Source organism: Lactuca serriola, chromosome 2, assembly GCF_051521515.1.
Source record: "Lactuca serriola cultivar US96UC23 chromosome 2, Lser_US96UC23_V15, whole genome shotgun sequence".
Taxonomy (NCBI): domain Eukaryota; kingdom Viridiplantae; phylum Streptophyta; class Magnoliopsida; order Asterales; family Asteraceae; genus Lactuca; species Lactuca serriola.
In genome coordinates, this window is record NC_136409.1 from 9833399 (window position 1) to 9855497 (window position 22099).

General features: G+C 33.5%; 1 protein-coding gene across 2 annotated transcripts; it reads right to left on the reverse strand.

Annotated features, from left to right (window-relative positions):
- Window positions 1–3780: 3780 nt before the first annotated feature.
- LOC145085961 (uncharacterized) lies at window positions 3781–20862 on the reverse strand. 2 transcript variants are annotated; one of them, XM_079023666.1, is made up of 9 exons: window positions 20757–20862; window positions 13853–13919; window positions 10465–13168; window positions 9798–10334; window positions 7639–8298; window positions 5927–6637; window positions 4380–5219; window positions 4209–4251; window positions 3781–4070 (listed from the first exon to the last, which is right to left on the reverse strand). In XM_079023666.1, exons 3-8 carry the CDS (start codon window positions 13141–13143, stop codon window positions 4228–4230), a joined length of 5451 nt encoding a protein of 1816 aa, XP_078879792.1. In that variant the 5' UTR covers window positions 13144–13168; window positions 13853–13919; window positions 20757–20862; the 3' UTR covers window positions 3781–4070; window positions 4209–4227. The 2 variants fall into 2 exon arrangements, with proteins under 2 accessions (XP_078879792.1, XP_078879791.1); XM_079023665.1 differs by lacking the exon at window positions 4209–4251.
- Between the last annotated feature and the right edge of the window lie 1237 nt (window positions 20863–22099).

Genomic DNA, 22099 nt, shown 5'->3' on the forward strand with positions numbered 1-22099 from the left:
GTCGAGTCAACTGAAAGTTGACTTTGACTTTGATTCATGGTCAGGGGTAAAATGGTCATTTTACCCAGAGGTCAGTTAGCAGTGATTGATTGAGTATGTTGTGGAAATTATAGCTGGAGGATTTCTGGAGCAGCAGCAGCAGCAGTAGACAGTCAGTTCCCGATCAGATCAGCAGCTACTTCGAGGTGAGTTACCTTCCAGTAGCGGTGGGTCTACGGCCACAATGCCGGCCCACCAGTAGGAGTCGTATGTTAGATGATTGTCTTTATGATATCATCTGGGTTTACTACCACCTGATATGTTATATGCTAGCATGATATGTTATATGTGATAGAAGTAGAGATCGGTTGTTAGGACCGAAGGGTAGTTCAGACACCCCATAGATGTCTGATAGTACGTGATGATATGTTTGCATGCTGGCTTGTTATGTTATATGCGTTAGAGGTAGTAGGAGGGGAGCAGTCCCTGAGTTCGGTTGCTAGGACCGAAGGGTAGTTCAGACACCCCAGATATGTCTGATAATATATTATGTTATGATATGTGATAGTAATAGCAGTAGGGGGTGAAATAGTCCCCGAGGATCGGTTGTCAGGACCGACAGGTAGTCAGCACCCCAGAATGGCTTGACACAGGTAGTCAGCACCCCAGAATGGCTTGACACGGGTAGGACGGCACCCCAGAATGGCCGCATGGGTAGTCGGCACCCCAGAATGGCCATACCGGGTAGTCAGGCACTCCAGAATAGCCTGGCAGTATGTATGTTATGTGTTTGTATGGTATGTGGTACGATGGGGGGGGGGGGGGGGGGAAGAACTCAATAAGCTTTGTGCTTACAGTTTACAGTTTTGGTTTCAGGTACCTCCTCTTCAAAGGGGAAGGAGCCGGCGCGGTAGCGGCATATCATGCACACACACTGGTTTCCGCATTTACGAGATTTCTCTGGGATTTATACTCTGATATTTCGATTGGTTGTATGATTTGGCTTTTAGACATGGTTTACGTTGTGTTGTGGTTTGATCAAACAATGTTTTTAATTATTAATGTTTTCTAAAGTAATGTTTTAAAACGAAATTTTTGGACGTGAAAATTGGGTAGTTACATATATGATATAATATGTGGATTTAGGATGTAGTGTAGTGTATAAAACTTGAGTTAAATGAAGGAAACTTGTTCTATTTGTGTAATCCTTGTTCTTTGGTGAAATTTTGTGGGGTTTAGGTTTACTGGAACAAAAGTAAAATACTGATGAACGACTTGGTGCAAAAATAAAAACAAAGGGCATTGTTGTCTTTTGTGGGTTAGTGTTAAATGCGACATGTATATTCAAGACTGTATAAAACACCGTGACTATGGTTGGCAAGGGATTAGAAAGAGTTGGTTTGATGTTCTAAAGATTTGGTACGATAAAAATTCCAAGGGGTATTTTGGTCCTTTTTTGGAGTTTAATGGATCTAAGACCTGGTGTAACTATAATTCTAGTCCTCTAGTTGTGTTAATTTTGATTTTGGATGTAGTTTGATGGGGATTGGTTTTATTAGAAAAAAGGGTATCCTTACAGTTTACAAATTTTTTGAGTTTGACATAAGAAAAGTTTATAAAAGATATTTTTTGGGTGAAAATGCATTGCACTTCCATTTTTTTTATAACCATTCTGCCCCTGCTCAGAAATTGACCATTACTTTACTTTCTACTTTCTTTTTTATTAAGGTGTTATGCTTTAAAAAAATTAACCAGTTAATTATTGCAGGAAGGTTAGAAGAAATGTTACTTAAAGCAAAGGGCATGGGTTGAGGCTGAAAAAGCTTATTCAAGCCCACTAGAGGATAATCCACTTAATCATGTAAGATTCTAAATTTATTTAATTAGAAAAAAGAAAAAACGAAATGGTTCATTCCATTTTAATGAAAAAAACTTTTTGAATGAAAAAACCATTTTGAATTGGCTGACGGAATGGAATGTGAGCATTATAGAGGAAATGTGATTCCTTCCTTTTTGTTATTTTTCAATCCTTATTAGAGGGGGTGATTTCTTTTCATTCCATCATTGAATGGAATGAAAAATTGCAATATAACCCGTTTTAACCGTGTAATTTTTAGTGATTTAAATCTTTGTAAAAGAAAATTAATTCTTTTAGCCAAACTATAATTTTTAATTTTTTATAAACTAAAAAAATATTATTTTTGTCATAACCTTATTTAGGTGTTCTGTGTTTGAGAGTGTTGTGTTTGAGAGTGTGAGTGTACAATAGGCAACATGATTCTCCATTTGAATATTATTTTGACATTAATTATTTTTGATGATGCTTTTAGCTTGTGGTGGGGTATCAAATACATGTGAATTATCTTATATAGATTGTAGATTGACTTGGGGGGATTGCTTATAGAGGCTGCAAACAGATGAGACAGTTATTGCAGGAAAAAAAACTATCTTGAAGCAAATCATGCTGTTTGAATAACCCGAAGAGTTGAATCTTTTTTTTTTTTTTTTTTTTTTCGTTTTCTATTTATGTAATTTGCTGGAAAGTTGTGTTAAGGTTTTATTGAGGACATGATGTAAGTTTGCATGATAATTGAAACAATGCCAAAGGGAAAATAATTACCCCCCAACCTTTCGTTTTTATAATTTGAGGACAAGTTTTATATTTTTAAATTGCTCATGAAATATCTTACCATTTACCAAGTTCCATGCTTGTTACTTAAATTGGTTAAATACAAAAAACAACAACAAAAATCAATGACGAGTTTTTTTTGTAACTAATTGGATAAATCAATGACGACTTTTTTGGTCACAAGTCGGATAAGACAGTGACAACTTTTTATTGTCACTAATTAGGTAAAACATTTCATTGATTAGTGACAACATTAAATGACGAAACAGTTTGTCACATATTTAATGATCAGTATATTGTAGTCACTATTTAGTGATCGTTTTTATACTTACAGTTACTTGTGGCCTTTATATGAAAATTTGCACCGGTCTCTTTTCTTGGTTGGAAAAAAATTGAAGTAACTCTAAGGTTTAATCAGATTTTTGCAGGTAAGAAATGGAAATTATAAGTAGTTGAAGATGAGAATAAACCAGTGTTGTAAAAATCAGTCTAGGCGGCCGATTAATGGGATTAATCAGTAGGCGGTCTTCAACCAAATATGATTAAGGCTAATCGGTCGGCTTAATTAGTTTTGGTCAAAAAGGGTCAAAGTGAAAACTAGATGGTTCTAATCGGTCCTAGGCGGCCTAATCGGCCAAATTTTCAAATTTTTAAATATTAAACCAAAATTTTCAAAGTTTCAAAAGTTCATAGTATTTTAGTGTTCAACTAATATATAAAAAAAAATTAAAAATTAAATTTTAAAGTTTTTCTCCAAAATTGTCAAAATTTCTATGTTTTCAAATATGCAAATACCTAAATTTACTTCTTTTCTTAAGATATATTAAAATTTGAATAATTTTTCTTATTAATTGGATGATAAATTGGTGTGCTTGTTAAACTTATTATTAAACTTTTATGCTTATTTATTAATATTCTTATGATTAAAGTTATATTTATAAATTATTGAATAACTTTCTTAATAATTAATGGTCTCCGATTAATCCCCGCCTAACCGATTAATCCCTAGACACCAGTCCATCGACTAGCTAACGTCTAACGTTTTCTTCACCCTTGGAATAAACTCTACTTCTAGTTACTCTCATGATATGTGCTTCCAAGATACCCAAATAATATGTTGCATTTATTTATATACTATAGTTTCATAATATTTTCATTGAAAATCTCAATCCTACTTTTCCATATATTTTTCACAAGTCATTCCTAATTTTCCATACTTGTCCAACATTTACCAACAACATAATTTAGGTTAAGTCACTCATTATCCCATTAACACTATTGATAAGCCCATATAATGATACCAATGAATTTGAAATATTAAAATCAACATCCTCAACCAACAAACTTAGATCATTAAGCAGCTTGCTACTTGATACATATGTTTTCTCAACATCTTCATAGCATCCATGTTCTTCTTTAATGTCCTTCATATGACCAACAATTCTTCCCTTGAATATTCATCCTGACATAGAGTCAACATTCAACCAAACAATGAATGGGGTATTAGAAGATTCACATCATCATGAAGAATACATCCAAAAATCATGAACTAAAAGGCCATTAATTAATAGGCAACTAGGAACATGAAAATATAATTTACTTTTAATATTCACTTCACATTAATCAGAGTCTTGTTTGAAATCCTGCATAAAGTACATAAATATAAAGCTGAAAATGTAGGTTGCGGTTTTTGACAATATAACAAAAAAACTTGCATGAAGCTTTTCAAATGTAGTTTAAGAATTATTAAAGCAACAAAGATCTGATTTACCTGTTGTTTGATCTTTATAAGAGAGTTGATGTCTTTTTCCCCTGCAGCATAAAAGAAGCCAAAATTTGTTTGTATTTCTTTTAGTTGTGGAGTAGCGGAATTTCCTTTGGTGAAGGTGGTTATTGCTGGGCATTTGGAAATGCTCAAAGTATCCAATAATGGGAATGAAAAATCCTCCTTCCCCAAGCTAAACCCCTTAAGACATTGTAGTTCATGTAATTTCAAGGACTTTAGATGAGGTAACACAAGTATCTCCTTATTCGTCTTGCCATCAGATTCTTTCTCTTTGTTTTCTTCTACAGAAACATCTGCATCCTTAACAATCACCTCCTCCATATTCCAGCAGTAATCTACAGTTAGCTCTTGGAGTTGCAATAGACTACCAACCATGGAACTAGTAAATACATGTTCTAAACTGTTGCATTTACTAATTTCAACTCTTGTTAGTTTTGGAAACTCAAATGCTGTCCACTGATTGCTCTTCCATATATACCTCAGACAATTTAGATACCATAACTTCATTTCTCTGAGGTTTGGAAGATTGACAAGAGTAGTAGTAGTAGTAGTTTGTGACGGTTCATCAAAACCACTTCCACATCCACTATTTCCATTTCTCCCTGCTGCTTCCAATGCAGTTTCAAATACCTCCTCTACCATCTTACAACCACACACATGAATCTTTTCCAGCTTTTGCAGTTGCAGCAACTCACTGGATGGAATAATCTTTTTAACATCATCAGTAAATTCCACATCTAATTCGATCAACTTATGAAAAGACCAAGGTATCCCTTCTGAAGTAGCAGGGCCCGAGGTGTCACCGTATAAACTTTGGAATGAGGTCTGCAAGTCCAATAAAGAAAACGCCAGAGGCATATATATGTCAAACAAAAACCCTTTGAAATGTCATATATGTGCTGTACCAAACTTAATGAATTAATACAAGATATTATAATTATTGATTACAATGGTAATTGTAAGTATTAACTCCAACTAAAAGTTATCCGATGGTTTGCTGTTTTTAATCTCATAAAGTAGGTTAGTTTTGACCTTTTGCCCAATGGAAAAGCTTGATTCAAGTGACAGCATGCTATGAAAATAACAATCAAAAGAAGTAACAGATGAGCCAATAACTCATTTAGAACCATGAAGAACGACAATCAAATGGAGTAACAGGGAAAAATTTCGTCATTGAAAATCAAAAGATTAAAAGGGTTTCTAGCTGTTCGAGAGGCTAGACTCTCCTAGGCTAATAAAAAATGTTAAAGAAATAAGCAAATCAGAATAATAATGCTCCTCCACACACGATTCCAGATTCCCGGTACTAAAAAGCCTGCAATAACAACTTTTGACAGAAAATACCTAAAATACCCTTTCCACTGAAATGCACTATTTTTCCCTATCTTGCTTTCCCATTTTGGCCTTCCTAGAACAACATAAACTTAGACCGAAACTAGTGTGAATGTGTTTGAAGTAAATTTACTTGGCATGATCATGCATGCATGATATCTTTCTTAATTAGATGATGCCAATTAAAGAAATATATATACCTGATGAAAGTTAAGGCCACATTCTCCAAGACTATATTTGCCTAAGCCTGTTTGTATATACTTGAGTTGGGGAGCTGTGGACCCACCAGCTGCAAACACCATCATTTTTGAGCAATACTTGATGGTAACTTCTTCCAATGAAGGCAACCAGAACTCATTCTTCCGCAAGAAGAAACCCTCCAGCTCTGGTAGACCTTCTAGTTTAATGGACCTTAGACGAGGAAAGACCACAACCTTCTTAGAAGAAGATGCCCCCTTCGTTGTTGTTGTTGTTGTTGGTTGCTGCTCTCCATATTCATCTTCTTCCTTCTTCACAATCACTTTCATTGACCGGCAATTCATTATCGTTAACTCTTGGAGCTGTGTCAGGCTTTCAAGTGCAGAGAATGTGAATATATGTTCCAAACCCCCACAACCTCTAATTTCCAATATCTTTAGATTGGGAAGCATAATAACATTGTTATTTACTCTTGGAATTCCACCATTTCCTTCATCACCACCACTCTTGCTGTTTTTGTTGCTGCTCGTCCCTAATTGAGTTTCAAATACCTCCTTCATGCCATCACAACCCATTACTCTCAGCACTTGAAGCTTTTGCATTTGTCCTGCTGCATAACATGGAATTACACTTGACAATGCATTGCAGAATTCTATTATTATCTCTCTAGCGTATTGGCATAAGCTCCAAGAAACACCACCTGCTTCAGACAACTGCAACACCACATGGAAAAATGATGTAAAACTAATTAAACTATATACACAACTTTTATATAAGAAAGGTAATTCAAAATCTAGTTTTTTTATATACTAAATGATACCGGTGCTCTCCACATCAAAAATGTACTTTTTTGTTTTTCTAATTAAGGTCAGGATCTATTGACGAGACAATCACTTTACCACCTAAAATATGCGAATGCAAATTCAATGAAATCAAGAAAGCACATATTTAACAGAACCACCTTCGAAAAAATAGTTTTGGGTAATATTACATATTGTTCTACTCTACAATATCTGTCACCTGATGACCCCTGACAATGACCAGATTTTCACAAAAGGGGATATTCTCCTCTCCTACTGGCCACTACTAGCTAAATACTGCTCTAACGGAAATAAAACTTAAATTGCCTATATTACCCATCAAAGATGTCATTATCATTTTATTGAACTTCCATAACCGCCCTTACTAGAGTTTCTGAAGTGTAGCAGTGTCATGGCATCCATCCGTTTAGGTCATTATTAGCTTAGTATAGTGGGTATAAAATGCACTATTATGTACATTAAGACTTGAATATATAACAGGTTGCAATTACAACTATATATAAAAATAAAAATAAATAAAAAAAAACTGTCAAAATAAACACAATTATGAAAATGGATAAATAATCTAAGATGCTTGATTACAGACAGAATAGAGGATTCACATAGAATGGAAAACCTAATTAGACATGTGGACCTTTTCTAATTAGAAAAATAAAAAAGAAATGTTATTAGTAAATGATATGAAAATGATAAATAACAAATAAAAGGTAATACTTGTTCAAATGAATGTAACTTTATATGCCTCCAAATCCCATTCTTGAGTCCGCATGGGTGTGAAATAAAAGTTTAAATCTATTATTTGTGATTTGGTGATTTTTTTTATAGAATATTGCAAAGAAAAAAGGAAATTAACAAGGAAATTAAATAAATAATTGAATATGTACAAAGCATACCTCAAATTGATCAAGAACAGCAGTAGTTGCAGTGGTATTATTGAAAGATATTTCATTGCTCCCCTCAACCTTGGCACCACCTCCACCAATACACTTCAGATTGTTTAGAAAAATTAGAGTGAGAGAATCAAGATGAGGGAACAAGTTGGTGGTTTTGTAGGTAGATGTAGTCATTTCTTCATCCTCATCATCTCTGTTTGAAACAACTTCTTCAATAGCATCAAACCCACTTATCTTGACTTTCTTTAGGTTGGAAAGAAGTTTTGCCATGAGAGGTGAAAACAGGTACTTAATGCTTTTACAATTGCTAATATATATGGTTGTGAGGGTGTGGAATGGGGATTCTGATTGTTGTTTTGGAAGAGTGAAGAATTTATTCCAGTTGCTGCACTTCCACACATGACTCATGTTGTCCATATTATATAGATATAATTCCTGGAGGTTGGGAAGTATAATAGGCTGTTGTTGGTTATGGTGAGTTGTTACGAATTCTCTACTTGTTGGACTCTCTATCTCAAACACCACCTCCACTCCTTTAACTCTCTCCAATATAAGTTTCTGGAGGTTATGAAAAGAGTGCATGAGACAGGATGGGAATACAACATTAGAAATACTGCCAGTGGCTTCTTGTAATGTCTCTTCCTCTGACAGAATTTCAATCTGCAAAGCAAGAAATGTAATTAGCAACCTGTGTACTGAATTGTGTTAATGATATATGATTCCACGTCCATTAACAATTCTCTCTTATAATTTTGGATTTGAAAATGGTTATTTTGATTTTAGGTATCTTTTTCAAGAAACAGTTGCAAATGATGGAAAATGCCAACAGATTAAAAATAGTTGGATCTTTCACCTTCAAATAAATTAATAAAAGATGCTAAGGATCCTATGCAACAAGATAATACAAAAATAAAGATGCAACTTATTTTCAAACAAGAGTCCGAATTTAGCTTGAAATTGAGTTAGTAAGAAAAAGGTAGGTTAACTGAAGGGTTAAGTTTACTAAATTTATCTACCATCCAAGTCACGGTCTCACGGAACTGTTTCCATACAACCTAAATGGGAAAATAACTTGCTAAGGTAATTAATTTTTCGGTATGTTTACATCATGATAACTATCGTTTTTTTGTACACACCTAAGTAACAAACTTGTTGGAAGTGTTCACATATGACCATTATGATAGGGTGTAGTAGCTACCCAAATATGAACAAAACGAAAAGTAAGAGTAAATTACACGAATGGTCCTGATGGTTTGGGGGAATTTATGTTTTTGGTCCCTAATTATTTTTTAAATCGTATGGTCCTTACTGTTTATTTTTGTTGCGCGTTTGGTCCTTGTCTTACCTAAAAAGACTATTGTGCCCTTGTTAATTTATTTTTTATTTAATTTTCTCATTTATGTATTTATTTTTTATATATTTAAAAAAATTAATAGACATCACATATCTGTAACAAATATGAGCAAGACATCAAAAAAAAAATAATAAATAAATAAATAAAATGAAGATGTGTTTGTGTCTTTGAAATCTACTCTCTCTTCCATCTTCATCTACCAGACCCAAGACCCACCTAGACCATTTTTTTTTTCAAGCTAGTCTCTCTATAATATAGATTTTTATCAATTTTGAAGAAGAAAATCATTCAACTTGCTATCAAGATCAAGAAAAAATATGAAAGGAATTTATATAGGCACTTTAGCTTCAACTCTCATCTATCTAATTATGCTGGTCAAGTTTTAAGCTGAATCGATTCCAAACTTGAGTTGCTGGTGATATTTGGTCCAAATCATGTTTAGAAAAAAATTGTTCGTATTAGATGTCAAATCCTTTTATTTTAAATTATTTCGGGTTGTGGGATTTTTTTAGTTGATGCTTTTTGTTGATAATTTATTAAATTTGTTATTTTTACTGAAAAGTAATTAGTGACATTTATAACGATTTATCAACTAAAGTTAGGTGATGAAAAATTAGTCACATTTATACATGATCTATAATGAAAAAACATATTTTGTAGTCATTTTATAAATAAAAAAGAGTTGGTCACTCTTATATATGACTTGTATTGCTACATTAAGTCAAGAAATGGTTTGTCCCTTTTTTATTCAAAAAGCAGGAGCTTAATCATTAATTAAGTAAGAAAGTGAAATTGAAATCCTTACCTGCTCTTGCTCATGGCTACTCTCTTCCGATTCGTCATTTCCCCTGTTTTCTCCGCAGTCATCTATTGAAATCTCCAAAAGTGCCCCCAGATCAAAATTTGTGGTGGTAGGTGTGAATACATTTCTAAACCTCTTACATTTTCTAACCCTTATGCTTTCAACAGCTTGAAAGCCATGAACAAGGGGACGAGAGTTATCTCCACCTTTTATCCTCCACACCTCTCTTAGCTTCCCTAAATTCTCCACTTTGATGTTTCTTAAGCTGCTGCTGTTGTCTTCTTGCCCAATTGCACCAGGACAATCCAAGTCAATGTTGAATAACGATTCAATGGAACCACAATTCTTGACCTGAAGCTCTTCAAGATGATGCAGCAGAGTTATGGGATTGCGCGGAAACATATTCACAAGATTATCACAGTTACTCGCTTCAATCTCTCTGAACTTAACTTCCTCACTCGTATTAAATTCGCAAGGCCATATCTCCTTCAGATTCCACATACTACTAACATGCAGTTTCTCTAACTTAGGAATCAGAACCTGCAAGATAATCATTTATTAATAGTCCCATCCAACAATAATACCCCATACAATCAAATTACAATATATTTTATAAAATTTAACTGAAAAGATCCTTTGAAATGTATTAGCATTAAAAATCTATATTTACCTCTTCCTTCAACAAACTAGATGTTTCAGACTTTTTCATGGGATATATGCTTGTGAAACCTGGAATGTTGTCAAGTTCCAACTCCATGAGTTGTGGTAGCTCAATTATTTTGACATTATCACACAAACCCGATAGCTTTGGTAGCCCACACAAAGATAAAAACTTCAGCTTGGGGAATGTAATCGTCTCTTCTTCACTATCCCCGGTATGTATGAGTTCTTCCATATTATCACATTTGTAAACTTCAAGATGCTCAAGCTTTTTTAAAGTGTTTGTAACACCAGGTGTGAAGAGGTGTTTCAACTCTGCACACTTTGAAACGACAAGGACTCTTAAATGGTAAAACGAAGAGGATTGAAAAGGTTGTGAGGATGACTTAACCTCAATATCTTCAAGATCATTCATATCTCCCACACTTAAACATAACACCTCTGTTTTCTTAAACAGCCCGTTCATTCGAGATTCAAATAATTCACCTTTGTCAATAACCAACTTCAATGTGTTTTCATACGAGTGCCTGCTCTTTATGGAAGCTCCATATAAATAGCACCCCACTGAGATCTGGAATCGTTGTAGCTTCTCAAATGACATATTCTTTGGATGAGCATTGTTTTCAAAGAACTCAAGTTCTAATGCAGAAAGGTCTTTTGAACGTTCTGCCATCTCATTGCAGTTATCCTCAGTGAGGCTGATCGCCTTTCGATCTCCTCCATGAACCACTATCATATAGAGCTCTTCAAGTTTGACCAATTTTTTAAAGACACCATTAGCTATACAAAGACCATAACAATTTGTCAAATCCAGTAGCCTTAGCTTCTTCAAATTTCCGATTGTGGAAGGCAACAGGTCAATGGCAGAATCAGCAAAGCTAAGCACTTCTAGATTCGACAGATATCCAATACAAGAGCAGTCAAACATCACTAACGAGCATTTATGGAGATGAAACACGCGAAGGTTGACGGAGCATTGCGGTGATGAGGGAAGCAATGGATATTTCATTTTATCATAGGATATAACCTCAAGCTTCTCCATTTCTTCATAAAAGTTTTTGGGAAACCTCAATGATATATCTTCATGCATAAGTTTCAAAATGGAGAGGTTTGGAAACTTGAGGTCTGTAGGAAACTTAGACATACCCTTGCATGTTAATGAAAGTCTTTTACAAGAGTTGTGCATATTATCCACATGCCACTCTAGTGTATTACCATGGTTGACAATGGAAGCATGCTCAACTTTAGAATACATGTCCAAAACAAAAGCACGGACAAGATCATGCATCTTGATGCAGCTAACATCATCAACTTCAATCAACAAATTTGTATGAATGAGCCGCTCAATGCATGTGTTGAGCCTGGTTCTTGCTTCTCCTATGGTATACACCTTTTTAAATAATTTCAACCCCCATCCATACCTCACCAACTCCTCGGTAGGAATATCAAAGTCTTCAGGGAACATTCCACAAAGCAAAAAGGTGGATTTAGTCTCCTCATCTTGGAGATTGTCGTAACTCATTTTAAAAACTCCATTCACAATATTTTCAATGTCGTAGTGCTCTAAACGAAGAAGTGCATTCTTCCATGCATCCTTGCTTTTTCCTCTAAGAGTACACGCCATGGTTTTGATGGCAATGGGTAGACCGCCACACTTCCTTACAATATTCACTCCTATATTATGGAGCTCACGATCAACATCATCCGAAATTTCTGCAAATTGGTGGAATAAACTTTGTGCTTCTGTTTCTATTAACATTTTCACATTAAAAGTTGAATTAACTTCAGCTCCCATCTCAGTGCAAACATCTTTGTCTCGTGATGTCAACAACACCTTGAAGTCGACACCTTGATTTGGTAAAGGACTTAAACCAATATCATTCAGATCCACAAACTGCCATACATCGTCGAGTATGACTAGGATCTTCTTACCACCAGAATTGTCCACAAACCATTTACGAAGCTTCTCAGTTCTTGCTGGTTTAGTTTTTTCATTGAGCTCTATACCTAGGTAATCTGCTACAGCTGATTGAATAGCAATGGGGTCTGTTTTTTCCCCTACAACCGCCTCAACAATAAAATTAAACATTTTCTTTTCTTTCACAACCTTTTTCAACCGATGCATCATTGTCGTCTTCCCCACTCCGCCCATTCCCCATAAGGCTATCATGTGGGATTTGTGGTTAGGTTCAAGTGCTTTTAGTGCTTCTGTGAAGGTTTGCTCTCTTGACAGGAAGTCATCATGATGATCGGTTGATGGTATAGAGGTGGATGCTTTCATGGAATCAATTCTTCCTAGTGGAATGGGATGATCATTCCAGGTAATGATAGAGTGTTCTCTCATGACACTGTCGATGTCCTCAATTATCTTGGAGGCTCTCTTTCCGACCCCATGTCTAACCTTAAGATTGAAACAACTGCTAACATCGCTAGGAAAATTTTCCATTTTTGCATTGATCTTTCCTACTTCTTCAAGCCAACCCCTGACTTGGGCTGGAACCTCAAGTCGGTTGCATATGTTCCGGTTCACGTGCTCTTCGACACTAAATCTTGTAGCATTCAATCCCCTCATTTTGATACCCATTTCCCTCATATATTGCCTGCAGGAAATGAGGTACCCTATGTGTTTCTTAACAGGTACCATGAGAGTCTCGACAACTGGTTTAAGAATGGCATTAACAACATCCATTTCAGGAATTTACTTGTGGTGGCACCTAAATTAGTACAATAGACAAATTAGATGGAAATATATAATTGAGCAGCAAACTATAAGCATCCTAGATTCCTTTAGTTTAGTCGGATTGTAATAGCTTTGGCCCATAAAGTAAAGATGTAATTGGTAAAAGTAGTCCTTTCATAATCCAATATGACTTTGAAAATAAACTTTGGGCAATTTTAGACATGATATTCAATTTTGTTAAGATTGATTGCAAACTTGGTAAAAGTTGGTAAAAGTTTGAAAATAAACTTGGTCAAAGTTAAGATTGATTGCAAAGAGTGATATTCAATTTTGTTATAATTGAGTTTGGTACGAAGAGGTTGAATATCAAGAAAAAAAAACTAAGAGTTTGTTATTCTTTATAATTAATTAGCATATTAATTTGTTTTTAGCTTGGTATCTTTCAAATTCAACAAATTAAATTTCAAATTAAAGCAATTTTCTAGTCATTTTGAACATATCTCTATCTCATCATCATATACTACCAATACTATATCTTGATTCACTTGCTCTTTCTATTCACCACTTTTCTTACACAATCTCAACTCCATGCAATATCTTATGAATCATCAAGTGGAGAATTCCAAATCTAGTTTCAATTTGAAAAACATACACAAAAAACCATGGATCGTGTAAAAAAATGCATGTAAGTTAATACATAATTAAGAAAAGAGAATACCTGGCCCTTTGCTTTGTTCTTGAAATCTTCTTGTCTGAAACTCTCTCAAACTCTCCAGAATAATAGACTGATAAGGAAAAGAGGGAAAAGCAAAGTCATCAAGAATATTTAGACTTTGGGCATGGCGGGGGTTTGGTATCCTAATTTTTTATTTATTTATGGTCTTTTTTGTTAATATTTAAAGGTAAATCATGGATGTCCGTAAAACCAATAAAAAAGAAATTAAAATTTAGTGATTAGAAACTAATAATTTTGCGTTAGTACGTAAATGGAAAAGGTTTTCCATTCAATGTTCACGTCAAGGACATTAACTCAATACCAGATACATTCTATTTAATATTAGATATCCGTAAAAAAACTATTTAAGACTCTTTTTCAAATAGTTGCAAAGAATTTGTCAATAATGATAAAATATAATTTGATAATTTTAAATCTTGTTAAAATACATAATTGTTAACATTCTGACCTAAGAATTTTATATCGTTAGATACAAGTGTTTGTGTGACTAAGTTGATCTATTGAAATTAATTATCTTGAAGACAAAAAAAGGTAAAAAACATAGAGAGGTTCTTATGTTTTCTATCACATACAAAAACAACATTTAAGCGTACATAACATTATTTCAAAAAAAATGTGATCATGCTAACCATTGTGTTTTTTTTAGAAAATATGGTAGTTTGAAATCCTATATATATCAAACCATTATTGTTTGAAATTTATTTAACAATAAAGAACAAACGGGCCCCATTATTCTCTTTTCCTTTGCTCTCTATTGGTTAAGAATAATATTAAGACCTTCAACTTTTAACAAGAGTCAAAAACCCCTAAAGATAAACTGTCAAAGATAATTTATGGTTAAGAATAACATTAAGACCTATACTATCTCTATTGGCTAAAAAGCTTTGATGTGTTTAAGATTAAATATATTCTCAGGTTTTGTAACTTCATTCATTATAATGCGTTTCAATGCTGTCACTGGTCAAACCGTCAAAGATAATTTATGAAGCAACATTGAAACTTATCACGTGTTAAATTTGAGAAAATAATCGCTCTTCAATTGAAGGGAACTTTTATGGTCAAAAATTCCCGACAAAATGAAAGATTTCCATCAATTGTAGGGGAACTTTTACGGACATCTAATATTAAATATATTTCCATCAATTGTTCTTGAAAATAATCAATTGTTGAAACTAATCACGTGTTCAAGGTTGATTTTGAAAAGGCCTTCGATTCGGTGAACTGGGAATATCTGGACTCTGTAATGAGTCAAATGGGCTTTGGGCGTAAATGGAGAGGATGGATTCATGCTTGTCTTAGCTCATCTCGGGCATCTGTGATCATTAATGGCTCCCCCACTGATGAATTCGATATACAAAGGGGGGTCCGGCAGGGAGATCCATTATCCCCATTTCTCTTTATCATAGCAATGGAAGGGCTTAACGGGGCACTGAAGGCAGCTTGCAATCAAGGAATCTTTTCAGGCTTGAAGATTCTGCATGGTGGCCCCTCCTTGTCGCATTTATTCTACGCCGATGATGCTTTATTCATGGGGGAATGGTCCAAATCTAATCTCAAGAATCTCGCTAGAATTCTCAGATGCTTTCATGTATCTTCTGGATTAAAAGTAAACTTTCACAAGTCTAAGGTATTTGGATTAGGGGCTTCGATTAACGAAATAAACAACTGGGCTCGTATCCTTGGATGTGAGTCTGGTTCTCTCCCATTCAAATACCTTGGGGTACTAGTTGGGTTAATATGAATCTCTGAAAAATCTGGAAGGGAGTCATTCACAAAATCAACTCAAAGTTGTCGCTATGGAAATCAAAAACCATGTCCTTTGGAGGTCAAGTAACGTTAGTCAAATCTATCTTGGGAAATCTTCCGAAATACTATATGTCACTATTTAAAGCCCCTGTGGGAGTCATTGAGACACTCAAAAAGATCCGTCACAAATTTCTTTGGGGGCGTAGTATTGATGGAAAACCAAAAATAAGATGGGTGGCATGGGACAAGGTCATTTCTACTAAGAATAAAGGTGGGCTAAGAGTCGGGTTTCTTCACTCCCTTAATATTTCCCTACTAACAAAATGGTGGTGGAGGCTTAGAACTAATCAAGACTCGCTATGGGACAGTGTCTTGCCAAAACATTACAGGTGTATGGAGTAATATTGCTGGAGAAAAGAAGGACATCCATAAATTAGGTTTACACGTCAGCGATATAACTAAGAAGGTTGTCAGATCGGGTGACAATACCCTCTTCTGGTTAGATGAATGGATAGGTGGTGAGTCTCTCAAAATGAGATTCCATGATCTATACCATTTGGAGAGTTCTAAAAAATGCAAACTGGCGGATCGCATAAAACCAAATGGATTTGAATGGAACTGGAGTGTGGATAGTGAAGATGTTGGTTTAGCCCCCATGTTATCTCGACTTATTTTTGTGATCGCTACATTTTTCCCTAGTAATTTGGCTGACTCTTGGACCTGTAATCTGGCTTGTAATGGTAATTTCACAACAAATCTTATCAGATCCAAGCTTTATCCATCTTCCTCCTTTCCTCTTGGTTCTAGAGTCTCATGGCTTATGATGGTCCCAGTCAAGGTCACTTGTTTCATATGGAGAGCTAGCTTGGGGCGTATTCCCTCGACAATGGCCCTGAACTCAAGGGGTATTCCCATTGGATTCGATGTATGTGGTTATTGCAATGAAGCAGTGGAGGATCAATGATCGTCACTTTGCTCATTCGTATGAACTTCTAGATTTTGTTGCATCGTGGGGGCACTGCCCCAAGAAACGGAAACTATTTTTGGCCATATGTTATGGCATGTTCTAGTGGATATGGAAAGCTCGGAATATGAGGATATTCCAAAATGCCAATATATCTCCTACTAAAGTTGCTGATAATGTCATCGTATGGTATTTCTTTGGTGTAAACATAGGGGGGGGGGGGGGTAAAGAATGATATCAAATGGGTGGATTGGGTAGTTTCTCCCTTTTCATGTTTGTAATTTGCTAAAACCTATCGTTGTACTTTTTTATGCCCTTAGCATCTTGCTGGCTGGGTTTTTTATTTAATCTTATTTGCCGTTTCCAAAAAAAGTCTAACTGACAAAAAAAAAGAGCTAATAACTTATTTGTGCAGCATGATTATAAACTTATTATTTTTAACCAAATTAATGCAACAAAAAAAGTTTACAAGTAATTGAAAAAATTATAAAAAAATGTGTTAAATTAAAATATGACCTGTAGCAGATCAAGTTACAGAAAAGATTGGCTATATATATATATATATATATATATATATATATATATATATATATATATATATATATATATAGCTAGGTTCAAGTATTCTAACTAACTATTGTACATCTATCATATGTTATGAGAATGATAAAGAAAATATGTTGTTTGATATAATATAAATACGTTCAATCTGAGCTAGGTTCAGGTGTTTTAACTAAGTATTGTGTTATTGTATGCATGAATATGGGCCAATCAAAATTTAAAATAAAAATAAATAATTAAATAAATCAATGAGGGCTATTTAATAATTTGATAAATGAATTCTATAAATAGTGCCTTTATTTTAGGGATCAGTTTATTATTAACCCTATTAAAATCCACCTCCACCGTAATAGGATCACACCGGTGAACTAAATCCTAAATCTGCCTCTTTCTTCCTCCCTACGTCGTAGGTCACTATTTTTTTGTCTCCGTCACCAATTAATCATCCTCCTCACTACTACTTCTTCCGCCTAATACCATTTACTGATGAAAATCAATGACAGTGGCTCAATCTTCGTCGATCAATGAAGCGTACTCGCCTCTCCCCTGTCTTTACTCGACTTTCACGTCAATGTGGCTCGTTTTCACTTCTGTCGACCGGAGGGAGGAGGTGCGATTTTGGGATGTGTCGATCGGATTTGAGAAGTGAAGAAGGAAAAACCGATGCTGGATCATCAACACTTACATCAATCGTCGTTTTCACGTTACGTCTACATTCAACTAGTTGATTACTATCGGAGTCCTAAATGTCTAGATTTTGTTTGTATATAAAATTTTGGATTTGAGCAGGATCGATGCTATCCTGTTGAAGGTAATTGTGTTTAATTGTTTGATTGTGTTGTGATGATATTAGAGCAAGTGAACAATTTGCAGTGGACTCCGGGCTTTGTGGTCGATGTGAACAGCAGAAAAGGAAAAAAACGATGGGAAAAGGGAGGACCTATGGGGTTTGGCTAGACCGAAGGAAGAAGCAACGAAGCTGCGGTGGCCTTCTGTGGGTGCAGATGGGAGTTGTAGGGCGGCAGTGGGTCGTCTAGGGTGGTCGTAGTCGGCATTTCCGTCTACTTTTTTGAGGTTTGTTTCTTTTTTTTTTTTTTTTTGCTAGTTTTAGACAGAAATCAATAGAGGGAAAAGATGGGTGTTTGGGTTTGTTGTTTTTACAAGGAAGAGAACATGAAATTGGGGCTATTGACCATTGAAATAGAAAGGGGAAGGGGGAGTTGCAGTTAAACAGGTGAGCAAGGGGCTGTTTCTGCAGCCTCTTCGTTCTTCATCTTTTTTTTTTTTTTTTTTTTTTTTAATTTTAATGGTAATGGAAGCAAGAATCAGTGACTTTTGCTTGTGGAATCGGTGATGAGCAAGGATGACCAAGGTAAAAAGAATCATGAATTCCAATTCTGTTGGAATCTAAACTACAATTTGGTTTTGTTTTGATAGAATTTGATGCTTGAAGAACGGACCGCAAATTTCAAAGTGATTCTAAGCATTCTCAGAGAATATTATTCTTACATGATTTGATTCATGGCAGTTATTTTCGTTAAATGTCTAATTTCATGGATGATCAAGGAAATAACTATTCTTTTGATAGAATAATCTACAATAGAATGATAGGAGTATATGTAATAATATATTCTGCTAGAATATTCAGGTCGAATAATATACATATTTTTATTTGTTATTAGTGAGTATTTCATTGTCAGAATATTATATAAAGTTTTTACTTTTTTAAGAATGTAATAAAAAATTTGAAGTTGAATCCAAAAATATGTTATTAGTCGGTGTTGGCATTCTCATAGAATATCATTCTAATAGAAATATGTATCATGAAATTCGTAGAGAATATGATTTTAACAGAATAAAATCGGTTTTAATTATAAAAATTACGTTATAATTAAAATTAAAGTAATTAAAAAAATTAGAATTTTAAAATCAAGAGAGTTAATTATCCCAAAAAATATGGAATTTTCCTTTTTTAAATTTATCTCAATTGTCTAAAATACCCTTAGAATAAATTAAATGGTATTTTTCAATTATCATTAATTTAATAATATATATTAATCACTTTTTTAAATTAAGTAAAATGATTGGTTCATATTTATGCATACAATAGCACAATAGTTAGTTTAAATAGAATAGTCTAAGCCCTTTCAATCTTACATAACTATTCTTATTAACACACATTCTCACCAATTAAATCGTCTGTAAGGTTACTATACACTTATTATTATTATTCTCATTTCTGTCAGAATGTTGTCAGAACATTTTCTTGGGTCGTATTCTGTCAGAATGAAAATGACTGAAAAACGATGTGTGAGAACAAAAATTAAATAATTAATGAGAATGCATGAAAATGACGATATTCTTGTAAGGTTAAACGTATTCACATTGGTAAACAACTTATTCTTTTATTAATTCTCATAACATACGATAAATGTATAATAATTAGTTTGAATAGAATAACCTAATATATATATATATATATATATATATATATATATATATATATATATATATATATATATATATATATATATATATATATTGGATTTTTGTCAATTTAAAAAACATTTCAAATAGTGTTTCTTCTAAAAAAAATGTTAACCCTCATTTTTTATATAAATCTATTATTTGTAAAACAATTTTTTTAATTATAAAAATACCAAAGAAGTAGGACGTAGTGACAATATGTCTGAGATAACATAGAGATTGTGTGGATGGCAGAAGAAACTTTTTCAGAATATTAACATTATTGTTCGTGAAATAATATTATATTTGAATATATATATATATATATATATATATATATATATATATATATATATATATATATATTATTTTCCTAAAAAGTAAAAATTCGTAAAATGTATAAACTTTTTTTACTAAATATATAATTATTTTAAATATTGAAAAAATCACCATCTGTTCATCATTATCTTAGCTATTTTGTTCAATTTTTGTAAAAGTGTCTTGAATCATATCAATCTTAAAAAAAATATATCTACTACATAAAAGCAAGAAATACAGTTTTTCATCAAATTATGCAATATTTTTCAAGTTTAACTTTAATCCATACCAGACAAGTTCTTTTTACTTTTGATCCAAAATATTTCATATCAAAATTACGTTGATGATAATCCATTAAGTAAAATCTCATCCACTAGTTATGTTAAAAAACTGTCACCACACATCACCATCAGCTTTCAGATTTGCATTTTAATTTTTTTTATCATATTTATTGTTTCTATAAAATTCAAAATACAAAACTCAAAATGAAACATTTAATCATAACAGAAATATTACTAAGTAAAAAAACTGAATCCAAAATACTTACAACAATCAAAACCTACATTAAAATTTTCAAAAGGATTAATCAACTTTCTCCCTTTTCCAATTTTGATGAAGAAATATGAGTTTTTAGTGAGTGCAAGTTTCTTTCCGGTTTCCATCACTTATTGCTCTTAAACAAACCAATATTTCCAAAATCAAAGGAGAAAACTAAAGAGGCATTATGGTTAACGAAATCATTGATTGTTTCAAACAAAACAATACAACTATATATGTGAAAACTAAAAAGATATTGTGTATGTGAATCAGTAAAGAAAGGAGAATGAATACCTCTGTGTGAATGCTTCTGTTTTCTTCTTTCCTGTAAACACAAGAATTCAAATTTTTTTGAGGATGATACTACGAAATGTGGAAGATAAAAATATGACAAAAAGCAAATTATATAAGGCTTTTGTGAGGGGAAGGGGCGTGATGGTAATTTGGAGATTGCCACACCTAACTTTTGAGGTGTACACTGTCCACACCTACTGTTTTTTATCCAATACATTCTAATAAATATTATATTTATCAATTACTAAAAACAAAAACCCATGGAAACATTGTAGTTGTAGCATAATTGGTGTCGGAAGAAACAAGAAAGAGAACACATTTTTGCAAAGTAATAGGTATTCTGTAAAATAATAATTGCATTTACGAAATTCCCAATTAAGTAAAAAATACTGGCTGACTGAATCCTTAATTGATTTTAGTATAAGTATTTGTTTTAAGATACTATTTGTTACTATGTTTGTCGTTTGATATAACATGTGTTTTGCATACTTAATTGGCTGGTGAGCACGATGCACTATCGAAAAAGCCAAGGTATCCAAAAGAAGGAAACCAAGTGGGCAGACTTACAAGAGGAAACTCAAGATACATGTATACATTGCCGAACATTGAAAACTATATTCATTTCTAAAAAAACTAGAGTAAATTACACGAATGGTCCCTATGGTTTGGGGTAATTTGCGTGTTTGGTCCCTAAATTATTTTTTTAACTCGGAAGGTCTTAATGTTTGTTTTTATTACGCGCTTGGTCCTTACTATTTGTTTTTGTTACGCGCTTGGTCCCTGTCTTATCTAAAAAGACTATTATTTAAATAGGAAAAAAAAGTGGGGTAGATAAAGTAAAGTGAGAGGGTGGGGTTGGGGTGTGTTTATTTAAATAAATTAAAAAATCAAAGGCAAAATAGTCTTTTTAGGTAAGACAGGGACCAAACGCGTAACAAAAACAAACAGTAGGGACCTTCAGAGTTAAAAAAATAAGTTAGGACTAAACACGCAAATTACCCTAAACCATAGCGACCATTCATGTAATTTACTCAAAAAACTAGTCATCTCCAAAAAGTAGTGAATTTATAACATGTTATGAGAAACCTAAAAACAAAATTCAGCCAAAAAACAACAATTTGCAAAAGTAGTTCAACTGATTTTACAAAGCTGTGATAGCAAATCTTATTTTGGTTATTTTAGTAATATATCCCCAAAATATACTGATATAACTGAGAATTTGAGATGGTGAGACAAAACTTTCTTAAAGTTTGATATAAAGTGACATAAAGTAAGGGAACAATGGGAGGTGGAGTGTGGGGTTGTGGATAGATGTGTCTCTGTTAATAATTGTACAATATATG

Excerpts from the sequence above, each read along its gene's own strand:
- LOC145085961 (XM_079023665.1), bottom strand. The coding sequence starts at position 13,143 with ATGGATGTTGTTAATGCCATTCTTAAACCAGTTGTCGAGACTCTCATG. Across the intron at positions 8,299-9,797 it reads GTAGCCATGAGCAAGAGCAG|ATTGAAATTCTGTCAGAGGA; the intron begins GTAAGGATTTCA and ends CTTGCTTTGCAG. Across the intron at positions 4,071-4,379 it reads TTATAAAGATCAAACAACAG|GATGAATATTCAAGGGAAGA; the intron begins GTAAATCAGATC and ends ACTCTATGTCAG.